The 25095-nt window shown below is 40.7% G+C and overlaps 1 protein-coding gene across 10 annotated transcripts in view; it reads left to right on the plus strand.

Moving 5' to 3' along the window:
* Positions 1-25095, plus strand: part of SORCS1 (sortilin related VPS10 domain containing receptor 1) — a 462347-nt gene that overhangs the window by 146182 nt on the left and 291070 nt on the right. For all 10 annotated transcript variants that reach the window (XM_019725092.2, XM_019725090.2, XM_074339088.1 and 7 more), the window contains exon 2: positions 19267-19334. In XM_019725092.2, coding sequence (XP_019580651.2) covers positions 19267-19334 — 68 coding nt within the window. The remainder of the gene's footprint in view (positions 1-19266; positions 19335-25095) is intronic.

Raw genomic sequence — 25095 nt, forward strand, 5'->3', positions numbered from 1 at the left:
GAAATGGATGCTATTTAGACAGAGCTCAGCAAGGCCACTTACAGGTAGAAGTGATGGATGGACAGTGGCAGCAAACTTCTCAGCCAGGGTGAAAGTACTAGAAGTTGGCTTGTCATTGATTTACAGTCACCAAATAGAAAAAACTAATTAACTGGAGTTGGTCGACTTAGCACTTTTTCTCATCCACTTTTGAAACAGACAGAAACTTAGAAATTATAAATAGGACAAAGTAGCTCCAGGGTATTTTTGTCAGTCTTCCTACCTATAATTGTTCTCCAGGATAGAATGTAACTAAAAGTCACTAAACTTTGATTTGAGATGTGTCTTGGTTTTTGCTCTCTGTCATAAATGGTAGAATTAAATGTTTAGAATTCCTTTATGTAGCTTTGGCAAAAAAGTAACTCACGGACACGCGAGTTTTATGTTTATCCCAATATGCCGCACTAGGGTATAACCCGCGGAAATGGTTTGACATATTGGCCCATCATCATATCTGACCTGCTCTTTTTACTTGCTCTGCTTGGTCAGGGCATATCCTGGTTATGTTTTTTAAACATCCCCATTGTATTTGTGATGGAATATACTTAGAGTAATGGAAATTGCACTGAAATCCTGAGAATCTATTACTGGTTCTGCCACCAAATGACAGTGTGTACTTAGGCAATTCATGTAACTTGTCTGGGCTTCAATTTCCCATAATGACAGTGATCACAATAGCTAACATCCATGGGACTACTATGTGCTAGTGCTTTATGCACAATATGTCGGTGAATCCTCATAATAATCTGATGAGGTAGGAGTTCACATCATTGCACACCTCCACGGTAAGGAAACTGAAACTTCCAAAGTTAAGTTACCTCCCACACAGAGTTGGTAGAGCCAGGACAGCAGCCTGGCAATCTGACTCCAGAGCCCAGACATTGAAAACAGGGCTCACAAACCCAAATACCTGCGAGGGCCGCACGGGCCATGTCAGTGATGGAGAGCATGGAGTTGCTTCAGCCAATGGAGAGCTCATATCCTGAGAGCAGGAGCTACTGAGACGTCTTTCCAGTTGATTTTGTTGTGTGGGAATATAAGCCGAGTATTGCCAGATCTTCTCTTTATTTTTAAAGAGAAGTGATCATTTCAGCCTGATATGAAAACTCCTGATTTTTAAATGCCGACAATTGATATGCTTTGTTTTTAAACATGTTAAGGGCCAATGTTGTATAGGACACACAAAACATGATTTGGCATCCCTGTGGCTTGACAGTCATCTACTTAATGATGTACGATTTAAACACTACCACCCTTCTACATTATAAAAAGACAAGTTTTGATAAAATTAGCTCTCTAAGTCCCCTTCAGCACCCAAATTCTGTATAATTCTTTGATTGTCTTAAGTTTCTGGTTTCCGTATGCACATCTTTTCAAATTGCTTTCTTTCAAACTTTTTACGAGAGTTTTTCCCAGACAGCTGACAAAGAAGACCCTATCTTGTCTTGTCCGCTATGCATCTGTTATTCTAATCCTCTTTTTCAAAACCTTAAAATGTTATCTTAGATTCTTCATCATTTTCCCCTACAGTATCCAATTACGCCACTCTTTCCCCTCTGTAATCTTTCTTCCTTTTGTTCTTGTTTATTATTTTTCCATTTCTACTCCCGCCTTACTGGTATAAGCCTTCAAAATTTTACACCAGTACATTTAAATAGAGTTTTAAACACCTTCTTAACTTGAAGCCACTTACTGCTCTAATGCAGGAGTTGGCAAACAACAACCTGAGGGCCAAATTTTGTCCATCATCTGTTTTTGTAAAAAAAGGTTTTATGTAGACATATTGTCCATGGCTGCTTTCATGATACAGCTGTGGAATAGAGTAGTTTTCACAAACATTTTGTGGTCCACATGCATAAAACATTCACTATCTTGTTCTTTAAGAAAAAGTTTGATGATACCTGCTAATAATACATTTCTTATGTAGCTGTCAGATTTAACTTTGTATCTCCAGTATTGTCTGTATCAGCTCTGCTCAGGACCATTAATCACTCTCCATACTTCAGAGGTTTTGCAGCCCATCAGAGACCATCCATAAATGACCCTAGTCTATCTTTCCAGCTATGTTTTTTTCACATCACTGTGATCTCTGATCAGGCTGGTTGAAATGATGAACCACAAATGTATCACGCTCACCCTAACTCTGAACTTTTGAAAATGTGCTATACCATTCTGCTGTATAATTTGCAGCCCATCATGCTTTGAAGTATGATATTCAATGCGCATTTATGATTGAATAAAGCTAATTATTATTGAGAACGTACTATATATCAAGGGTGGCAGTAGGCTTGCACATATAAATAATTTCATTTGTCCCATACTGACATAGTTTTAAACATGCATATCTGTACATTGTATAATTATTCATTGACCATATACTGGGGTTTCTTTCATGTCAGGCTTTATCCTAGCAAAAGAAATTATATAAAAATAATTCAACAGTTAGATCACAATCTAATGAAAGAGACAGGTAAACAAGTAGTAAAAAAGATTTGCTTAGGCCATAGTAGAAATATAAAATACTAAAGAAGCACAGATGATACAACAGACTCTGCCCAGAGAGGTTGGGATGGCTCCATGGAGGAGAACAGAGTTGAGCTGGGTATTAGAACCTGAGAAAGCCCCAGAGGACTGGAAATTTGTGGTCATTCAAAAAACAGCAAGAAGGTCAGGAATGCAGGATTGCAAGCAGAAATGACAACAGATACCACTAGAAAGCAGATACATGCTATATAGAATGGACCTTGGGTAGCTTACTGAAGAATAGGAAGTGAATCCTATGGAGGTAAAGGAACTTTGAGTGTTTCTGAACAAGTGAGTGACAATCAGATTCTACCTATATTGTGAATTCCTAGATAGCAGAAATTACATTGTCCGTGTCTCTGTCTCCCATGGGGTCTGTGGGCTCTGCCTTGAATACAGTGAGCATTCAATAGAGAGTTGTTCGTTGATTAATTTCTTCCTGCGGGTGAAGCACTTCTGACTGGCTGGTAATCAACAACATTTTGAGTTTTCTCTGAGCTTGATAAAATGCTGACACCAAGATAGCCCCTCCCGTCCCCCCTTACCCCCCAACACAAGGTAGCAAGTATTGTTAAGATGACGAGAAGTATCAAATTCATTACACTTCTCAGTCCTGTCACCTTCACTCTAGTAGCCAGAAGGGTTGATTGTGGCTTTCAGCAAATTTTTGGCAAAGTTCCAACTATCTAGAAGAAGCTGAAAGTTTTTTCTTTCTTAAACCACTTAAAGTAGGATTGGGAAATACTGGTTCTCTACACTCCTTAAGGATGACATGCTGTTATTTATTTTTATTTAAGCCAGAGGGAAATGAGATAATTCAGAAACCTTTAATCCAGTTGATAGAATGTAAAGGTTTTGCTCTTCCTCCATGTGTGTAGACAACAAGCGTTCAGCCTTCCATCCTGTAAGTGACAGGGATTATCAGACTGCACTAATTGTCACAAAGTGCCAGGGGTCATGAAGGATTGCGGCCTCTCAGCTTTGAGTGTCAGACCTCAGGTTATGTTTGTGGCATTGGCTTTAAAGAAAGAAGAAAAGACATTTTGAAACTTGGAATCTGAGATAGTTGAACCCCGTGCAAACTGCTTTGTTTCTTTCCCCAACAAAAACTAGGATGATGATTTCATTCTGAGAACTTCGCCACACTGGGCACTAGAGCTGTTCCACCTCTGACTTGACTGTAAGAAGAGTCCCAGAGTCATTCTGTCTTTCGACCTGAAGCAGGTCCCCTTGCTGTGCGTCAGACACAGACAGATTTGGTAATTAGCAAGGCTGGGAAGGAATAGCACCAGCAGTCTTAGTTGCAGACTGGAACTGGTTTCAGTTTCTGGTCTCCAGGGCCAATTTATCTAGGAAGACTAGTGTCTAGGTCATCTTGCACCCCTGCCGGTTCCTTTCTCCTGCCTCCCTGCTCTCATTCCTTCTCTACTCTCACTGAGCTGTACCACATAATATGCACCCTCTCTACCTAAACATCGTGTGGGCTTCACACTTGCATTCCTCTGCTCCCACACTGACTTCTTGTAAGGAATGTCCTTCCCCTTTTTTCTAGCCACTCGGCTAAACCAAGCTCTAGCTGTAATAAGACCACCTCTATGAAATCTTTCCAGATTCCCATCCTCCTACTAGACAAGTGTTCATAGCATTTTTTCTGCACCACTATCATAATATTTACCACATTGTATAAAGTACTCTGAAGATAGTGATCAACTCAAAGCCGTAGAACTCATTGTTTTGTTTCAGCGGCATATCCTGAACTCTCAGGCTCTGTGCTGGGCCCACGGTCATTGCAATGATATTAAAATAAGAAGAGCGTGCACTGTGCTAGTCATACTAGCAGATGCACTAGCACAAGCCGGTGCGCATTTGAACTTCGTGACTAGAGAGAAGGGTCTGGATACTGAGTCTCACTCTAACCTAGCCACCTCCAGATCCACAGAAAATCCCGTCATGCAAGGACATCACCTTTATCTTCGTTGTGCGTGCCTCCCTGCCAGGCACTGCCATTCAATAATTCTGCCAAGTGGTATCTGTTCCTCGAGACAGAGTGCTAAACAGTGATTTATTGCTTGAATACACATTGCTTTCATGGAAGTAATTTGTTTAAAACAACAGTAAAGCTCTAAATAAATTATTCATTCCATGCTAATTCTTCATTTTTATGTGCTGTAGTAAGCGTCAAAATAAGCAGCCTGTGGGGCATTTTATTTTTGCCACATTAATCCTGGACAGTTTAAAGGAGAAAAAAAAAGGAAGAAATCTAAAGAAGAGGTTCCATTTTCAACAAAATAGATCTCTTTTTTTCTAGAGCCTCCTGCAGCAACCAGGGAGAGAGCTCTGTGCAGTGTCCTTCCCCTCCCCCAGTCGCTCTGAGTCACTTACTTACTGAAGCCCCCCTGCTGGCCCTGTGGCCCCATCACACTCCTGTTCAAAACTGGGAACAGTGTAGTTCCTTTTCTCTGAAGGGAGAGATTCATAATGGTCAGTCCCCATCCAGAGGCCAGGAATCAGGTTCTTTCCTGGGAGATCGGCATTTCCTAAGGCATACAGGGTGCTGGGTTTCTCAATTTCACTGGTGTCTTGATTTAGGATTAAAGGAATAAAAAATGAGGGAAGCAGCAGTGACAGACTTATCCACTTTTTAACTGATTTTCCACACGGAATAGAGATATTATTCCTTTCTAGCCTTCTTTATCCTCCTTTATTGAAGCTCCGTTTCCTGTGTTCTGTTAGGGACACGTAAGGGGCTTTGAATTTATAAGTCCTCTGTTAGCAGAGGAACAGATAGATGGTCTTGTAGATTCTTGGGAAGTTTCTCTCCTCTTTTCTGAACTTGACTCCTCCATGTTTTATACCTGCTGATGGGCAAGGAGAGATGTGCTTCTCTGCCTGTGGAACCCCACCGAAGATCTCAGTGAGTAGGATGCAAAGGTGACCCTTCAGCTCAGGGTGGTGGAAGAGCTAACTCAGTCCATCCTTCAAGGCGTCAGCTCCAGATTAGAAGCCAAAGAGATATAAGCTTAACTGTGACCTGAGTACCAGCCCATCCCATCTCCTAAGTGAGAATAACACAAACCACCTTGCCGGGATTGTGAAGTGAATTAAATGACATATTGTGTATAAAGCACCTGCCTCGCAGTAAGAACTTGAAAAGGTCCCCATTTACTTCTTGCTATGGATTGCTCCTTTCTCTTTGTTCCTACAGTACTTACTATCGAAAGCATTCATTTCTAACCATCCAGATGTACAAGAGTCTCTCCCCAGCTCTAATGTGGAATGAGGACAAGTATCTGTTTCTTGTTTTTGCATCCTCAATAGTACTTAGAAGAACAAATACACACTGTGGTCAGTGCCTAGAAAAGCAGTTAGATAGTAGATAGACAGGTAGGAAGATGATAGATAGATAGATAGATAGATAGATAGATAGATAGATAGATAGATAGAGATAGAAACAATAGGTAGACAGAGCCTAGCATCAGGCTGATTAAAAGCAAGAAGTATAATCTTTGAAACTCTTTAAAGCTCTGTCGCCCCGTCTCCAAAAAGGCGGTTTAGCATGGTGGTTAAGTACCTGAGCTCTGGGCTCAGTTTATGTGGATTCAGATCCCAACTTTCCTACTTATGTGCTAGGGATCTTGGGCAAATTCCTTAAACTTTCTAATCTGCTATTTGAAAATGCAACCCCCCCCCCACACACACACACACAAAAAAAAATAGAGTGAAAGCAAGAAAAGAAGTATTGGCCTCATTGGATAGTTAAGAATATATATAGATTGTGATATTCAAAATGCTTAGCACAGTGACAAAAGTTTTTAAAGTAAATTGGTGATAATAATCCAGTTAGAAAAGGGATTTCTAATTTTATCAATTCCATTTAATATGAAAAGGGGAAAAATCAAACAAATTGACTAAAGTCATATGCGGATTTAAAATGGGCTCTGTACCCAGAATCCAGCCCTCTCGACTTCTAGCTCTGAACCCCCACTCTGCCTCCCATACAGACTCTATTTGGCTATGGCCTCATTGTACAGAGGAAGTGATATTCAAGGTCTCATAGGAAATAGGTGGAAGACTGATTTCAGATCTGTACCCTGAGGTACTTACATTTTTCTAGGGCTGTCCATTCACAAGTAGAAAAAACTCAAATAATGGGAAGTAGATCTCTGCGATGTCCTGGCCAGCCTTCAGGTGTGTCTCACAGGTGTGTGCACGAAAGCTTACACTTCTGAGTGAAAGGACGGAAAAATTCATAAACCTTTGGATTGGATCATAGACATGTTTTACAACTACTCAGCCTTCCCCAAATAGATTCACAGCATTGAATTATCTGGAACATTTAATACTTTAATCAGCCTAAACTTCCAAGCAGAAATCCAGTGTTTACAATATCATCCCTAAAACTGGAATTTGGTTAAACAGCAATGATCCTGTGCTATAGTTACTCAGGAGAGTGTGATCCTACTCTGCTCTATCCAGTTGCTACAATAATTGCTCATGTAAGTGGAACATGTTGTTTATGCCTGGAAAAGTCTATCACCAATATAACTAGTCAGACCATCATCAGATATTGAAGTTCTTTAGGTCAGCAAGAGAACATTATGTATACGTTTGCATGGAGTTGTGAGAATAAAGGGGGCATTGGTATGACAGTGATTGGAATGTAAGTGCAGGAGCCATATCATACTTGACCTTGTAGTCCGTATTATGAAATGTAAACTTTAAGATCAATGAGAGGCCACAGAAATGTTTAAGGAGTGGGCAAAGATGACAAGATTGCTATTAAACAAAGATTTCAGGGGTAGCAGTGTACAGGGTGACTTGAGGGGAAGCAAGATGAAATGCTGACAGTTGTCAGAGGCATTGCAGTCTTCTAGCCGAGAGCTGATGCAGACCAGACCAGGTTCAGGTGAAGGGAGATGAGAGAAGTATATGGGACTTAGTGACTGGTTAGATTTGAGGAGAAGAGAGGGGGATAGGGTCAAGGAAGAATCAGAGCTCTAGCTTGAGCAATAGCTGTAGCATTTTCTAAGCCTGGCAACACTGAAGATAGAGTGAGGTATGCAGCATCGGATGCTGTTTTAATGGGAAAAGACCTACAAAATGTAGTGCAAACATGGAGAAGACTGGTGCTCAAAGACATACATTGGCTTCCTCAGTGTCACAGTGGGTTAGCAGCAGAGCGCAGGCTCAGGTCCATATCTCCTGACTGATAGCCTAGATCTGTTGAAATGGATTTGTCTATTTGGAAGGTTTAATGAGCATGTAATATGAAATCCCACACCAAGGTGGATTTACAGTGAAGCTAATGAAGCTTAAGATTCAGAGCCTTCATAGGCATGGGCTCCTGTGATGTCTGGGAGTTTGGGGAAGTTATAGATTGTTCCAGGTGAGGAGAGGAAGCCAGGTTGAATCAGACAGCATTTCTATTATGTCATACCAAAGTGCCTGGAGGTATCTCAGAAGAAAAGTGTGTGTATCTTTAAGGCACTGGTAATTTATTATGATCTAATTTTGCATTCTAATAACTATTCACTTTCGAACCTCATTTTGTTCATATTTTTGTGTGGTTTTTCTTAAAGAGAAACCCCCAAATTGTGTAATTCTCACCCTCACAAAACCTGGGTGTATGCCTGATCCTACTCGATCCGGTACTCAGTCTACCTCTTCCAACTCTTGCATCTCAGGACTGGTCAATCCCATGCTTCCTTCTAGGAACTCCTGCTTCATGCACCAAATGAGCACAAGGTTTATTACGATCATTCTTTACTCTCCTAAGCTTCTTATTCAAAAATTGATTCTTCTAAAAGTGTAACCTGCACAATCTGTCAAATGAGGTGGTTGGAGTTAGATGATCTTTCCAGTCCATTCCAATTTTGTGTTAAGTTTTTCTTTTTAAAGAGTGTCAGAATGCTAATTATTTTATAACCACCCACCAGCCATCTAGATGCCATTGCAGAGGATTGGAACTAAGCTCATGTAGAAGCATTTTGGTTCCGCAATTAAATGATAAGGGGGAAAGAAGAATCACTTAACCGCGATAGGAGTTTTTTCTCCAACAGAAATCTTTATTTTTATTAATGCCTTTTACTTGGGGATTTCAAGATGTCATTTAAATTTCACTTTTAAGCCAGTTATTTTATAATAACTTTTGAATTTTCTTTGAGGCAAATTGTGTACCATCAAACCTTAGTAATCAGACTAGGTAAACAAAAGATCTACTAATAGAGAAGTCAGTTGTGATTGTTTATTTTTCAAGAGAGTTAAATGTTTCTGTTCCTCTCTGGTCTGTCCACCTTAAGACATTCCCACAGTAAAGGGAAATATTTGAATTTAGCTTATTGACTATCTCTGGTATTTTATTCTTGTTGATTTGTTAGTTGTGCCATATGGGATATCATATATATATATATATATATATATATATATATATATATATATATGCATGCATATATGTGTGTGTGTGTGTGTATATATATATATATATATATATTTACATTCTTTTCATTTTTGTTTATTCTGACACTTGGATCACCATACTATGCATATTTTTATTCATTTGCTTCTTGCAAGTATGATGTGTTAACCTTGAAAAATAATATTTAAAAAAATATTGTGTTTACCTCTTCAGACCTATGAACAACAGCATAAAAACCAAGATGGAGAAGTGGAAAGGGAAAGACTTGTTTCATTTCTTTGTATTGAAGCTTCATATAAGGAAGCATGTGAACAGAGGGCCCCTCATCATCCACACACAGTCTACTGCTTGATGGTGTGTTCACTTTGTGTGTGGGTTCTCACGTAGGAAGAGTCTTCATATTTAGAGAGTGTCTATAATTCAGACCGATGGTGATTGGAGAGCTTGGAGAGCTCCCTGTCTCAGATCTGTGCATCAGGGAAGTTGAAAGGGAATTTCTCCATTCCTCACATCCCTCTCTCTCTCTCCTATCAAACTTGAATGGCACCCCTTTTACTTAAGCATATGGAAGATTTCCTCTCTTTGCTTTCTAGATTTCCAGAGAGAAAATAATGCAAGAAGTATTTTATTGTTTTACAACTCTGAATTAACAATTCTTTGTGTTGCCTGTGTTTCTATAACTAAGTATCAGGTGACCTAATTTGAATAGGGACTGATTTGAAGGAGAATGGTTTGGATATAATCTCCATTCCCTTGTGAGCACTATGGAGGGGACTAAGGAGAACCTGGTGTATAGCTTGTTTCTTTAGCTGTGAAACACTGTATTGGAGAGATACTCTACATGGTTTCCTTCAACTGTAGTTCTCCAAACAACCCATTAATTTGCCCGCTTCTCTGTCCCTACTCCCTACCCTCAGTTGCTTTCATGTCTTGCAGCTTTGGCTTTGGGTCTCCAGGTCTGTTCAATTTTTCTGTTTTACTATCCCTATATATAGAGGTCTTATCTTGAATATACATTTCCACATATTTTATACAATCATTTTATCATGGTGCTCTTTTAGGATTACATTGGTGCTGACATCTGGCTTTTTTCTGGGGGAAAAAAAATCATTTAGTTCAGCATCTCCATACTTTCTCTGGTACAATGCAGAGGATTAAAATAGAGCATCATTTAGGGCAGAGTGATTTAAATAGAGGAGGAAGACTATGAAATGGTCAACATTATCCAGTAGATATGGATATGCATTTTAGAAATTGTCTTCTTTTTTATTATTCAAAAAAGAGGAGGAGGAAAAAGAATGATGCATGGGACTGAAGTGTCGTTAGTCTGGTTTGGCATTGTGAGATTAATAGAATTTTTTTTTTTTTTTTTTGAGTTGATTGTATCCCTCACCTTGAGGGCTAGCTGAGCAAGTTCTATTTTCAAGATTTGCATCAAAAAGCAACTTAAGTCTAATGGATTTGAGGAGCTTGGATTTGTTTGCTGAATATAATGACCTGGCTCTAGGATTAGAGTATAATAGCCCTTTATTACAAGTATGTCTTTGCTTGTTACTAACAGAAAGAACTTGACTTTCAGCAAACTGCGGGGGAAGAGACCTGAGTTGCCTTGAGTGAGAGGTGCAGTTTTTCTCGTAAGCAAGGAAGCTCCAGGCACAGTGCTCCGCAGATCATGTGCTGGCCTTGGCCTTACATCTTAGCTGCAAATGACCTCTATAGGGAAACAGAGTCAGAAGGAAGACACAGCAAATTTTACTTTAAAAAAAAAAAAGTTCTACTTTCCACAAGGGCTCTTTCAGACGCTACAGTTTGCTCTGTGCCTAACTTTGATTAGGTTCTCTGTGTGCCCCTGTTTCTGTCTGCATCACTATTGGCTCTGATGTCTTGTAAGTTCTCCAGGGGAGATGCAGTGGCTGTTTAGCTCACACCGTTTCAGGGTCATGCAGAGGATATTACATAAATAAACATTACAGTGAATTATATGTGGGCTCTTACAAAACAAGAAGGTCATTTGGGAATTCCACACTTGCCAGAGGCAAAAATCTAACTGCTTTCTGGCTGGCTCCACACCCCAAACTCATCCCACTCTTTCTACTGGTTGTTCATTTCAAATTGGGTTTGCATGTGCTGGGTTACCTCTGTCTGATGAGTTCAAATGCACATGTGTGGTTATGTGTGCATGTGCCATCATACCAACTTTTCATCACCCCTCAGGGGCTTCTTAATTCAGTTTAGCAATTATTGATTTCTTTTCCCTTTGATGACCCAAATGGAGCGCTATTACACATTCACTTAAATCTCCCGAAAACGATGATACTATTAAACCACCCTGTTGAAATCTGCACGTAGATGTGTGCACATTCATTGTCAGGAATCCTTGATCTGGGGATAGCCAAGTGCTGTCGTGAGTTCAATGGAAGGACCAGCTCCTAAAGAAAGATTCCATCAAGGTTTAAAAACTGAAAAAAAAAAAAAAAAAAAAAGAAAAATAATAAAAAACGCCATTGGTCTGAGGTCAGTAAAGAGTTTTAAAAAATCACGTTTGTCTATTATAAGGGAAAATAAATGTTTCAGGAATGTCTGGAAGAAAGCAGAGTGAGAGAGAAGAAGGATCTCATCTGATGCATACCAGGTCTTCAGTACTTTTGACATGAACAGAAAGTAAGGATCCCTCATTGGTTCTGCCTCTCCTCGAGTAACGGCCCCGCTCCCAATAGGCAGTACTCCATGGGGATAGTGGAGCACAGTAGCACAGTGGTTAGGAGTCTGTATATAATGTGCTAAACTTGCCCACCACTCACAAGCTGAATAATGTGAGTCACTTAAGTCTCTGTGGGCCTCAATTTCCTCATCAGAAAAAAGAAGTGATAATTACTTGAAATAATGAAATTTGTCTGGGATGCAGAGTAGGCATCCAATAAATGCTAGATGTTATTAATAATAGCAACTACTTACATTTGCTTAGTACTTTAACATTTACACAGTTTTCCCACTTCCTATTGTGTTTGTTTCCCACAATTCTAGAAGACTAAGGAGAGAGATAACATTATCTCCCCCCACCCCTTTTTTTAATAAGAGAAGTCTGTTCAGTACTTGACTTATTCGAGGTCACACAATGGCAGACACTACTAGTTGTGACTCAGCAGCCACTCCCCACCTTTTTTTGTTTTTTGCTGGTGGATCCCAACTCTTGCCACAGAAAATGCCAAGTGAAAATATCAGCTCTTCCTTTTTCCAGTCTTCATAGCGCCACATGTGGGCATGTGGCTGATTGGCATTGAGATTACAGAGATTTTGCTGGGAGGGCTTTTGGGAAAGAGTTTTCTTTCTCACCTCAAAACCAAACAAAACACAAACATATACTAGAGGCCCTTCTTTTCTTTGCTGGATGTGGCTATGTCTGCATAGGCTGCAAAGAAGTGTTATGAGCACCGTGCAGACACCAGAACAGGTAGCACCACTGTTGACACTGTCAGGAAACATGGCCATCACATGGGTGCTTGATGGCATCGTTTGGCTAAACTAGTCGTGGGACTACATAAACCCTGTACCTCCTACTATATAAGACAGCACATTCCTTATTGTTTGAGTTCCTGTTTGTATTGTTTCTTGCTGCTAAAGGCATTCGAGCAGATATGGTGGCTGAACCACAGCTTCAATTCTGGTCTTCTGATCCCAAAGACTGTTTTTTTCAGCAGAGCGTACTGTCATCCTAATAACGCCCTCCACGAAACAGCCGATTGTATCTCTCTGTTCTGCTATTCTGTGTGTCCCTACTCATAACCTAAGCTTTAGCTAAACCTGAGGAATTGCTCTCTTCTGACCGGCTCTGTGAGCTTTCACACCCATGCATCTCTATCCTCATAGTTCCTTCCCTTCGAATACCATCTCTGTGGTCTTTCATCTCCATCACAATCACACATGTCCTCTGGGATTTGTCTTGAATGCCTCCTTTTATATGAACCTATTCCTGATTATACTGTTCCTTCTTGCTCTCTAAAAGATATGAACACTTTATCTCCTGTTGCATCCCTTTTTTTCACCTGATTTTGTAACCGTCTGTGTACAACTGTGCCTCTCCACCATGAGCTTCCAGGGTCGGTACCAAATCTCGTTCTCCTTTTGTGTCCTCACAGCACAACCTAGTCCTCACAGCAGGGAGATTTTTTATCCCTGCTTCTTAACAAGGCTTAGAAAATGTTTATTGAATTAAGTGTGTAGAATTTTACAGCGGAAAAATCTTTCTTCTGAACTAAGCTCTCATTTTCTGGGAATTATAGAATGCTCTTATTCTTGGATTCATGACCCTCCTAGGATTCAGGAGATCAGTGATATCATTAAAGTTATAGTCATTGTTTTATGTGCATAGCTTTTATTAGATCAGATTCTTAAAGACTGTACGACTCCTCAAAAGAATAAGAACCTCTGTTTAAGTTGGAAAGTTGAATAAATGCTTACTGAGCCCAAGACTCAATCTGGAACATGCATATTTTTAGGAAAACTACTGTGGTGGGTTTGCTTCTTTTCCTTAAATCTGGAGTGCAAAGAGAACAAAACAAATTTCTGGCTCTTGAAAAGCCCCCCCTCCCCATTTTGTTTTATCTAGCTCTTCAATCCCCCTGAAAGGTTGTTCCAAATCTCTCCAGACCCCTTATCATTCTCTGTTCCTCCTACCCACATCGGTAAAAACGTCCAGCCGAATGGACTCTGGCAAGCTGCAGTAAGCAGGGAGCCGGCCATTCGAGGTTGAGCCATGAGGAAACACCAGGGCCTGCTGGAAGCTGGTGGGCGAAGGGTGGAGGTAGCCAGCTTCGGCCCCTGCCCCTACTTGCTGGCATTTTAATGCCAGGCTGTGGTCCACCCCAGGGAGCGGAATTATGAACGTAGCATGTTGAGCTCTGTGGAGTCTTCCCATGCGTTACAAGGACAGAAACAGCCGCCCCAGCCAGCCCTGAATCACTAATGACTGAGAGCAATACAAAAGGAAATGTCTTGTTTTATAGACTAAGACTCCTTTCACCCTCTTCATTATTCAGGATTTGGAACTACAGGCCATTAGGAATGAAAGAGACGTTAGGATCTTGTAGCCGAGTGTCCATTGCCAAGAAGCCCAAGGCCACTCTTTTGTCTCCCTGAGATTAGATTCTGCTTCCACAGTTGGACACAGAGAGGGGGGAAAAAAGACTGCAAATCACCAACAATTGAAAAAATGAGAAAAGAGGAAACATGCCCTACTTTTCTAAGATTTCCCTTAAATGAAGGTGAGATAAGCAGGAGCCAGACCAAGTGTCCTGGTGGAACTCAAATCTCCCTAAATGTCCATTCCTTCTCCCAGACTACCCTAAATTCATAGTTTAAGAATAGTCCATTTGCTGGGCAAACAGCTTCTTCAAGGAAGATTCTCATTAACCCTTTGCTTCCAACCAAATTGCTACTCCTAAGCAAAAGAATTAGGAGAGACCCTTCACAGGGGAAGCATGTGCATTCCTTTCCTTCTTAAGGGGTGAAGGGAGTGGGAAATACATTGACCTCCCAATCTTCCACGCCGCCCCCCTTCCTCTGGGGTGCATGCTTTAAGTTATCATGAAAAGGGTCAAGACACTGTTTTTTCCTTATGAAAATGAAAGAATTCCTGTGCTGTTACTTGAGAAATATGGAAGACATTTCGGTTCTCTACAGTCTAGTAATTAATACAGATGTTTTCAAAAGTATACTGTGTAGAATCAGAGTAATAGGAAGGTGTTTTAGGGGTTCCTTAAATGTTTGGAGTTTTGTTTCTAAATTATATTTTTATATTAAAAGAACATGCTGCCACATTCAAACCTGTCACATGTCTAACTACTTATCATAATGGAAACTGCGAGGTATGAACTCAGTCTGCTGCCATGTTAATTCATTCGGACGCAGACCTGGAAATAAGGTTTGGCCTGCCTTTTGATACAATGGAACATTTTTGACTGGCTTTTGTAGTTTTACACCAGAACACTCTTGTTAGTCATCGACAGACTAGTGTCTCTGTTTATCTCTATGAATCCTTTTGTTTTGTAACCGAGTCCAGAAAGAAGTTGTGGTTAGAAGACAGGAAGAGTGGATTGGCATTTCTCCCTCAGGGTTCTCTGTAATGGTTTCTTTGCTTTCTCTTTTTTCAGCCTTATTAAGAAATAATTGACAAATATAATGTATATATTTTAAAGTGTACAACGTGATTATATATATATATATATATATATATATATATATATATATGTGTACACACACATTGTGGATGAGGGCCAAGATCAAGATAATTAACATATCGGTCACCTCACATAGCTAACTATTTATTTTTGGTTTTGGTGGTGGTTTTGGGGTTTTTGCTTGCTTGTGTCTGTTATTTGGTTGAGTCTGCTTAACATCTACTCTCAGTACCTTTCAAGTAGACAGTATTGTATTGTTAGCTATAGTCACGTTGCTGTACATTAGATTCTCAGAATTTATTATTTTTATGATTGAAAGTTTGCACCCTTTGACTTACATCTTTCCACTTACCCTTCCTCCAGCCCCTAGCAACCACTATTCTGTTGTGTTTCAACAAAATCGTGTTTTTGTTTTTGTTTAAGATTCCACATATAAGTGATACGTTACAGTATTTGTCTTTCTCTATTTGGCTTATTGCACTAGTAAAATGCCCTCCAGCTTCACCCATCTTGTTGTAAGTGGCAAGATTTCCATCTTTTTTATAGCTGAATAATATTCCATTGTCTATTAAATGTAATGCCACATTTTCTTTGGTGACTGTTTCTAACCACCTGGGCAGAGTTGAGGAGTGAGAGGCTGGAGTTGTTAGAATTATTCAGCAGGAGCTTTGGAAGACCTTGGGAAAGGAATAATAGTTTGGTGAGCTCAGGTGATGGAAAGTGGATTTGGCACTGGGAAGAACATCTATAATCACTTCCTTTAAGACCCTCCCTCATCCCTGTACACTGTTTCTGGCTCTCACACCCTTTAAGGGATGTTATGAGAATAGCAGCTTGGTGGATGAGCATGTTCTTTAAAGGTATAGACAAAGTAATATTCCCCTCCCCCCCAGATGCTTTGTAAGCAATGGGTATGGCAGGAAAGAGCCAGAGTAAAACAAAAGAACAGGTGGCATGTGGTGACAGTGGCTTCTAGACTGATTGGGGGCTACTTAGACATGCCATGTGGAAAGTTCAGAAATAACTGGGTCCTGAAGTCTGGCACAATGTAAGTAGAAGTTGTCAAGCCATAGCTATTTGGATTATAGCTATTTAAAGAAAGTATCCTAAGATTTAGAAAGTAACCCAAAAAGCTGTTACCATATAGTCAACACTTACTGTTTTGAACCAGGGATATTTTGGTACCATATAGTGAAAACAAGATTAGAAAGAAATGAGATGCTGATGGATGTTCTGTGTTGTATCTATGTGTGTTCAGCCAAACAGCGTGCTCTCATTGATTGGATTTATAATTACATGCTATGCACTTGGACTCATAGAATTAACTTTACACATCAAAATTGTTTACTGAATGAATAAAATAGATTACCATTTTTATGTTTAAGTACATATAATATTTCACTTGATTAACAAGTTCCATTGATTTTTTTTTTTTAATTTTGAAAAATAAACAAATATGGTAGACAACAGGACCAGAATAGGTAGGCAATTGCATTTTCCCCTTTTTCTCATCTCATGGTGGTGGTTTTGGCTACGGCCACTTTAACAGGTGCTAATTCTGTTAAATAGTATTGCTAATTAACCAGAACAGAAAATCAAACAAACAACAACAAAGCGGATCTAATATAATGACGCATCACTATCCAGGAGTAAGCTGCTAAATAACACTCATAGACAACAAAGGGAAAATAGAGGGGAAGAGAGATTTCAAATAATCGATTGAAAACAACTAAAAGTTAGTCGTTTCCCCTTCTTTGTTGCTGTGATCATTCTGAAAACAGATTAGATTGATTCAAGTGGCTATGCCTTAAAATGCCATAAAGGACTCCCCTTGTGGTGCAGTATTGATAAAGTGCCTGAGTATATCACTGGCGTTTTCATTTTACTAGCCCAGCAAGAAGAGTCAGGGTGTGGATTTCTACCTCACTGCCAGACTGCCCGTAAACTGCTTAAACAATCGCCGTGCGTGTGCGTGAGGGGCTCCACCGTATTACAGGCTGGGTTAAAAGGTTCCTTCTCTGGCGTTCCTCTGAATTCCCTCATCAGATGGATGGAGACCCAACCTATGACCAGCTGAACTTCATTATTTAGTTTGCTGCCGTATTGTATCAAGAGAGCAACTACCTAGAAATGCTTTATGCCCACACTAGTCCCATTTTCTCGGTGGGGGATTTATAGGCCTATTTGGAAAAATCGCACCGAGATGGAGCAGCAACATCACTCTGTGTCTTCAAACAAACAGCCACCCTGCTGCCACTGATCAGTGTTCCTGGGACGGCGGTGATTGAAATTTAGCACTTAGAGTGACTTAATTGGTGCACGGATCTGTTAAGCATATGCCCCCACCATAGGTATGCCATCTGATGTGCCCTCAGGGTGCCCAGCACCTCACACATGCTCACATTTTGCTAAAGACACAAGTTTTGAACCCATCCTTGAAGGAAGCCTGTGCCATATTTAGAAGGAGAGGGATGGCCTTAGAGCACAGGTTCCCAGAGCTCTGCCCGTCGTTGGGTTACCATTGTTCTACATTCCCTTGAACTTGGAAGACACCTAAGGTTGTGGAGTTTCAGTTTGCTTGCTGTGAAAGACGTGTTCAGAATCCGCTCATTGATGCTTGTGCCTTCAGTAAATCAAGCCCTGTGCTAGCAGAGTGGAACTTGGAAGGACTCAGCACTCCTTGGCAGCTTGCTGCCTTGGAATTCAAGGTTAGAATGTTCTGTGCTCACTGTGGCTAGAACTTACCCCTTGGCCCTCATACAAAATCCTGGAAATCGATGTCAACATTTTTCTGCTGAGTTGGAAACAGCAGGACTGGGCCAAATGTTCTAGGTTATGAGTATCAGGAGAGAACTATGAACCGCCACAGAGAATGGAGCAGCCCTGTTAGGTTCTTTTCCTTATGTAAGAAAAACAAGTAAGGGGGAAGGACATCACTGGTTAGGAGCACACTGCTCTGTTGAATCTTCCCAAGTGTCCTGGTGTTCATGTACTTCACATAACCAGGTGGACCCTGGTCATCACTGCAGAGACCAAAAGAACCAGCCTTTTCAAGTTGCCACGATGAGTTTCAGTGGGAAGGGGTTCATCAGCTCTCCATCCACTTAATTTTCTTGGGTGAGCACATCCTGTCCTAACTGGACCACAGACTCCTAGGCTTCCTCTGTATTTATGTTCTTCTCTGGCATCAGGCAAAATCCTGGGCTCCTAATAAATGCTTCCTAAGTGTTTGTTGAAGTCTGAAAATAATGCACCGGATAGTTTGGGTTCCTCTGAGTGAGGGTGAAAGTAGCAATAGGTTAAAATCAAAGAAGGATATACAGTGACATTAACGAAGCTTACGTTTCGGTGTCTCTCAAATGCATAGGTCCCTTTCCAGGACCTGTCCTAAGTTTGAAATCATAATCTTATATCCTGTTTCTATGGAGGGCTCTCAAATTCTCTAAGTTTCAGGACCCCATAAAACATGAATTTGTGCCTCTTAAAATGCTGTTGCTTAGCCCTTGTGACTTCTCCCATCCAGTAGCTTCCCCACAAATTGGGAAATCAGAAGAAACTGATAAAGCCAAGCCTGCAGAGGAAAAGAAAGGGAAGGAACTAACACTTAAGAACCCCATGCTAAACAAGGATAATTTGCATTTATAACCTAATTTCACCCCTCACCGCAACCCTTTCTGGGAGATAGCATATTGAGTTTCAGACAAGCTAAGTCACTTCCCCAGTGTGGTACAGCTTCCAGGGCTGGAGACTGCATCATTGACCTTCCTCTCTCCCAACCATGTGCTCAGGGGTTACCTTGCAGGGTGCATATTTGACAGCACTGCGCATCTTCCCTGAAAGTGTTAAGCCCACCAGGGTAAGAAATGCCTCGACTGACAGGTAATTCTTGCTGTGGGGGCGAGAAAGAGACCTTTGGGGAAGGGATCAGGCTTGAGCTGTTTAATGGAAGGCACGGGTAAACCCTTCCCCAGTCAGTGTAAGTGAATGCTGTAACAATTCATTCAATTATGTTAAGCACCCATTAAAGTAATCCTAAACCCTCCCTTGGGCCATTTCAGCTCTATGAGATTGTAATTGTTTGAGACTAACCATGATTTCTTCTTTTGCCTTCAGGTGATTCTCATTTTGACAAAGCTCTATGACTATAACCTTGGGAGCATCACTGAGAGCTCACTTTGGAGGTATGTAGATCAATTGAGCTAATGATTATTGTTCTTTAATCATGATGCCCACAACTGCTCTCCCCTACCCCGTCTTTCCTGGTGAGGAGGTTTCTGGTTAGCATAGCCTTCTTCCTCTGTTTGCTCTCTATTTCCCATAGCCAAGGTCTGGGTTGGTCTCCAGGCAGGCCAGATCCTTGCTTCTTTATAGACTCCTTCTTTTGGTCAAAGATCTTTTCGCTAAACTGTTCATTAGTTTGTCTTTAGGCGTTTGGGTTCTCACAGTTCTCATAGATCTGTGAGCTTAGTGGAGCAGAAGGGAGAGAATGGGGATATCTTTGCAGAGGGGATCAACACCACCTCTAGGTCTGCAGAACCCAGGCAAGCTCCCATGCAACACTCTATCCTGCAGCTCGCTAGCACACACAGGTGTGCAAATACAGTTATATGCATGCCTTTACCTCTGCGCTTCATCCTATGTCGCCTCACACATAGACAGTGCAATAAGTACTTTTTCAAATGAATGGTACACGTTTTTTAGGGGCACATTATATCTTTGGATACCAGTACAAAAGAAAGTCCTTAGAAACCCAAGAAACTATTGTCGCCTCCTTTTTTTTCTTGGAGACTTTTTAATCTGTTCTTTTCATTTTAAAAAATCTGTTTTATTGATCTCACTCCTTATAGGCTCTTCTCCACCAGCCTGTGTCATGTGCCCATACCTGAACCAATTTCTGAAGCCCAGGAGAGCACTATCTCTGATTGGTCAGGCTAGGATCACGTGATAATCTTGGGAAAGGATGAAGACAACCCCAGAGATAATATTCAGTAGTTATTGGCTTGGTGTCAAGCCCAGAGTCTATTCTGATTCGTCAGTGCCCTCGTCATAACAATGGCTAACTGTGTCGAATATCACTTCTGATCAGCTACCCCCCAACACACACACACACACACACACACACACACACACACACACAAGCATGCGTGACTAAGTGGGTGTGGCTATACTAATGACAGAAAAGGGAGTAGTCTTTGAACAGACAACACCTAGTGGGTGTCCACCGCATGAGATCAATGAGGCTTCCGTCACCTGTCAGTTCACATGACTAGGAGACGCTGACCACCAGCTCTCAGCACTAAGGTCTAGCGAGAAAGACTAGTCACCCCATTTGTGTAAGTTTCCGTCCCTGTCAGTGTTGAGTGGGAAGGGATGGTTGATTTACACAGTAGCAATTTGGTGGCAGGGCCTGCCCTTACAGAGGGATGCCATTGCCATGCAAGAGAAGGATCATGGAAGGAATATATACCACGGCAGGAATCTACCATACCTTACGAAGCGATTGTTCATTAAATTTCTTTTTTACCTGATGTCTGTTTTCCATTAGGTCTGACACTATGTACAGGAAGTCCCAAATAAATTGTTCTGTGCTTTAGGAGAGCCCTAGCAGACCTAGAGAAAGGATCGATCCTTTTATTTGTTCTCAGACATTTAAGTTATTGAACTCCTCCCCCAACTAAGAGGTCAAGTCTGCAGAATTATATCACAAGAAAACTTTGTAACTGAATTAAAGTGTAGGAAATTTGGTAGGGACCTCAAAAAGTACAGTTCTTTAATGCATTAAGGGCCTGACACCTGCTGTATTGTTTAAATTCGGTCCCCGTTCATCAGAATCTCAGTGAGTCTGAGGAAGCTTATGCTTCGTTGATAGATTTCTCTAATGTATGCACATATATGAAAGTAAAAGCCACCTTTTATTCTGCACTGCGCCTGCCTTGTAAAGTGCAGTCGGCCTATTAGAAAATTAGAAGATACGCAATCCTGTCTCAGTGGGACAGGCTTTTAGTGGCTGTCACTTTAATCCTGAGCATGGGAAGGGTGTGCTGGGGGCCATGAGGAGCGGCTTGTCCCGACCGCTGAAGCTCATGTTCCGCAGGCCACTTCTTTCTGATGGGGCATTGTCACTCATGCCCCAGTAGAGGAGGAATGTACTTTGCTGATCTTAAGGGAGGGGGTTATTGAAGTCAAAATGACATCACATTCCAGTGGTATCAGGCCTCCCTTCTGAGGGAGATGCCTCCAGGAGCTTAAGCTTGGAAAGTGTGGCAAGAATGACTTCTCATCTTAGTATCAGTTTCACTGGAGGAGATATATATATTATACACACACACACACACACACACACACACACACATACACACACACAAGATATATATATATATATATATATATATATATATATATATATATATATCTGGAGAGAGAGAGAGAGAGAGAGAGAGCCCAAAAAATGTATACACATTTTAAGAAAGGAAAAAACTGTATTAAAATTGTAATAATGTATACCAATAACAAAAGATAAATACAAGTCATGTGTATACATTTTTTGACACCTCCGATATGGATGTATATATATGTATATACACATATACATAAACAAGTGTATACCTACATATGTACATATGCATACACATATCATATACACACACATATTTACTTTTCTAATACACCCACAATAGTCATTTGCCATATATGTTATGTTATACATGTCTTATGGGGCAAGTGACTACTGTGGGTATTCTATACTGTTACAACTTCTCATTTTAATACTTTGATAGAGCACATGCCTTAATGCAAATACAATTAGAAAAGGAAAAAAGGGAAAGAGAAGGAAGAATATTTAGAACTGTCCACGTGTGCTTTGGGAGAGTTTGCATTTCTGACCCGCTCCCGATGCCTGTATTTGGTCTGTAGGGAACCTCTGTGGTGTTCAAACCAGGGTGTTGGCAGGGGCACAGACCAGTTTTTAGAGATTCTCATGGTACCCACAGTCCTGAGTGTGGGACTTAGCACATAGATGGTGCTCAGTAAGTAGTTGTTCTTGAACAGACCAGTGAGTACTGCAGTTTTATCTCTACTGCAGTCATCAACATATAATTCTATTTCTCATTTATTTATTCAACATAGATGCATGGATTAACTCCTCCAGGCCCTGTATTGTTCTTGTCCAGAGAAGGGAAGGTGGATAAGTACATAGATCAACAGCACATAAGCTTTGTCATCCAAGTGTTTATATTTTATAGGGGACGGAGATCTGTGGACAGTTAAAGCTGGAGAGAAATGTACGTGCACATAACCTGTCTTATGTAATTATATTGGATAAGGCACTTAAGCAGCCACCTAGCACTGCCAGATCCCAGCAGAAGATAAATCTGATGTAAATAGACAAACTGTCATACAATCATAAGGGCTATAATAAAAATGGGAGATAAGTTTTGCTTCTTTACTTTCCTCGGGTGTATATTTTCTCAACTAGACTTTGAGTCCTTAAACCCGGCACCTCGTTGGTTTAATGATAATGGCCACGAGGCTTGTGATAATGGTAATAATGACAACAATAATGAAAACTTTTATTGACTGCTCCCTATATGTCAGGCATGATGCTCAGTACTAGACATGCGTTATTGCATCCTCTCAATTTAGTTTTACAGTGTGTTCAGTGTCACACAATTAGTAAACAATAGCCCACACACATACAGGCATGTTAGTTCATAAGCTTTAATCATTTCACTGCTTATCTCTCTTCGAGAATCCCATCTGCCTTATGGTAGATCTTTCTATCCACACCTAAGCAAATAAGTAAACACAATTTTAATTTCATATATATATATATATATATATATATATATATATACACATACATATATATATATACATATATATATACATATATATGTATATATATATATGTATTTACTTCCCCTTCCCCCCTCAAAGCACTGTTATATTCTGAACAGCATTTGCCTTACTCCAGAAAAATACTAGGCAACAAGGAATGGCTTCTTGTTCAACAAATAGATACATGCGCTTTTCAACTGAGCTCTTATCCTTTACAACTCTGATCAGCTGAATAGCTAACAGGGGGCAAGTGGCAAATGCCTTTGGGTTGTTAGAATAGGAGAGAGGCCAGGAGGCAGCTGACCTTGTAGTGATGCCCTGGGGCTTCAAACCTCTCTGGATCAACAAGCCCTGTGACAGAGTGAGATACCCCTGCACCAAATTAATGACCTTTCACTCCCAGTTGGTCTTGTCATTGATTACACCTTAATCCTGGGGCAAGTTGTTGATTTGTGTTGGTTTTGTGTTGTTGTTCACTCAGGGAGTCGTACTGAGAGGAAAGGGAGATGATCTGACACAGAACAATTAACTATACTGCAGAACCTCCTCTACCTGACAGTGGATTAAGCTTGGAGATTTGGTAGAGCTGATGGTTTTATCATATTGAGGCAAGATAAGCTTAACAGTTGAGATAAATAAAATGTCAGAATCTAATTACAGCATTTCTGAGAAGAAATACATTCACTTTCTTTCCCTTTTGTGCCAGGGTAATCAGCACTCCGCTGACAGGCTTAGCTGGTGAGAAAGCTCTAGGCAGTTCTGGAAGGACTGAAAGCATACTCTTAACGGAACACACACCTGCAGTGCCTCTCTGTCATAGAGTTTGCCTGACATACCTGACTTCTTTTCAAATTCAGTGCTATCCTAGTTTTAGATCCACATGAAACACAATCTTCTGAATAGATCTCCAAAATTATGCACTTATCAAACATCAATACCTGCTTTTGGGGGGACAAAGGAGCATATGGTGAAAGTCAAGAAAATGGGTTATTTGATTCTGCACTGGGAGCCAGCTCTGTTTCCTTATCACAGGAGCCACATTGTATCTTCTTAGGTGTTACACACAGCACAGCATCAGTTATCAAGAGAAGTGTCTCAGTGGAGTCTTTGTGGAGATAATGGCCAGCGAGTGCCTGAGGCAGTGTCTGTGTGGGTTGGCAGAGCACCTGGGATTTAGGCTGATAGAAGCTGACCTAAGAGGGTGACTCTGCCAGTCCCGTGGCTGATTTCCATTAGCTGCAAGTCTCTTTTCCTTCCTTCTTCTCATCCAGGGGAAAACAAAGGGCAGCCTGGGCCAGATTGTTTCCCTGCCCTGAAGGAGGTTTGGCTACAAAACCCAGTCAAGTAAGAAAACAAGGAAATAGAACAGGTGTACACACCCTAAAAAAATAAAGAGAATAAAGCTAGAATGTGATCATTTCCCTGCAAGAGGACTCCTGGCGTCTAAGGAATGTTATCCATCCCTGTGCCTACAATTGTTTAGTGCCTCCCAGTGGCCCAGGAGGGAGCCATGCTGCCCGTCTGGATCAGGAGCGGCTGCACATTTTGTCTGTGGGATCCTGGCTTCTTGGAGTTTTATAACTCCCATTCCCATCCCCACATTTGTGTCACACAGAGCTGCTTGTGGATCCCAGACTTACACATTTATTTCATTTTATTTAAATCTTACTGTTATTTTTAAAAATAATAATAAAAAGGAATATATGCCCATGATAACGAGCCAAACGAAGAGACAGAAAAACATGTTAATGGCCTCTTACTTCCCACGCAGACCCAGGTTCCCTGAGTTACACAAGGCTGAGTTTTGGGTGATTCTGTTCATATAGTTATGACCCAACTTGAAAATGCTAATGGATATATACATATGTCAGGACCACTTTTTTTTTGTTTTAGAAAGTAGGAATAACTATTCATAGGACTCCAACAACCTATTTATTCCACTTACTGACTCATGGATGTCTGTCCAGATGAATACATTTTTTTTTAAATGTGTCATGTATATAAGCATCAAATAGTATGGATGTTGTATACTGAAATGAACAACTGCATGCTTAATTAACTTATACGATGCTTCATGTGTGCCAGGAAGCTTCTCAGGGCTTTTTA

The sequence above is a fragment of the Rhinolophus sinicus genome, linkage group LG07 (assembly GCF_036562045.2).
Source record: "Rhinolophus sinicus isolate RSC01 linkage group LG07, ASM3656204v1, whole genome shotgun sequence".
In the NCBI taxonomy this organism is placed as follows: Eukaryota; Metazoa; Chordata; class Mammalia; order Chiroptera; family Rhinolophidae; genus Rhinolophus; species Rhinolophus sinicus.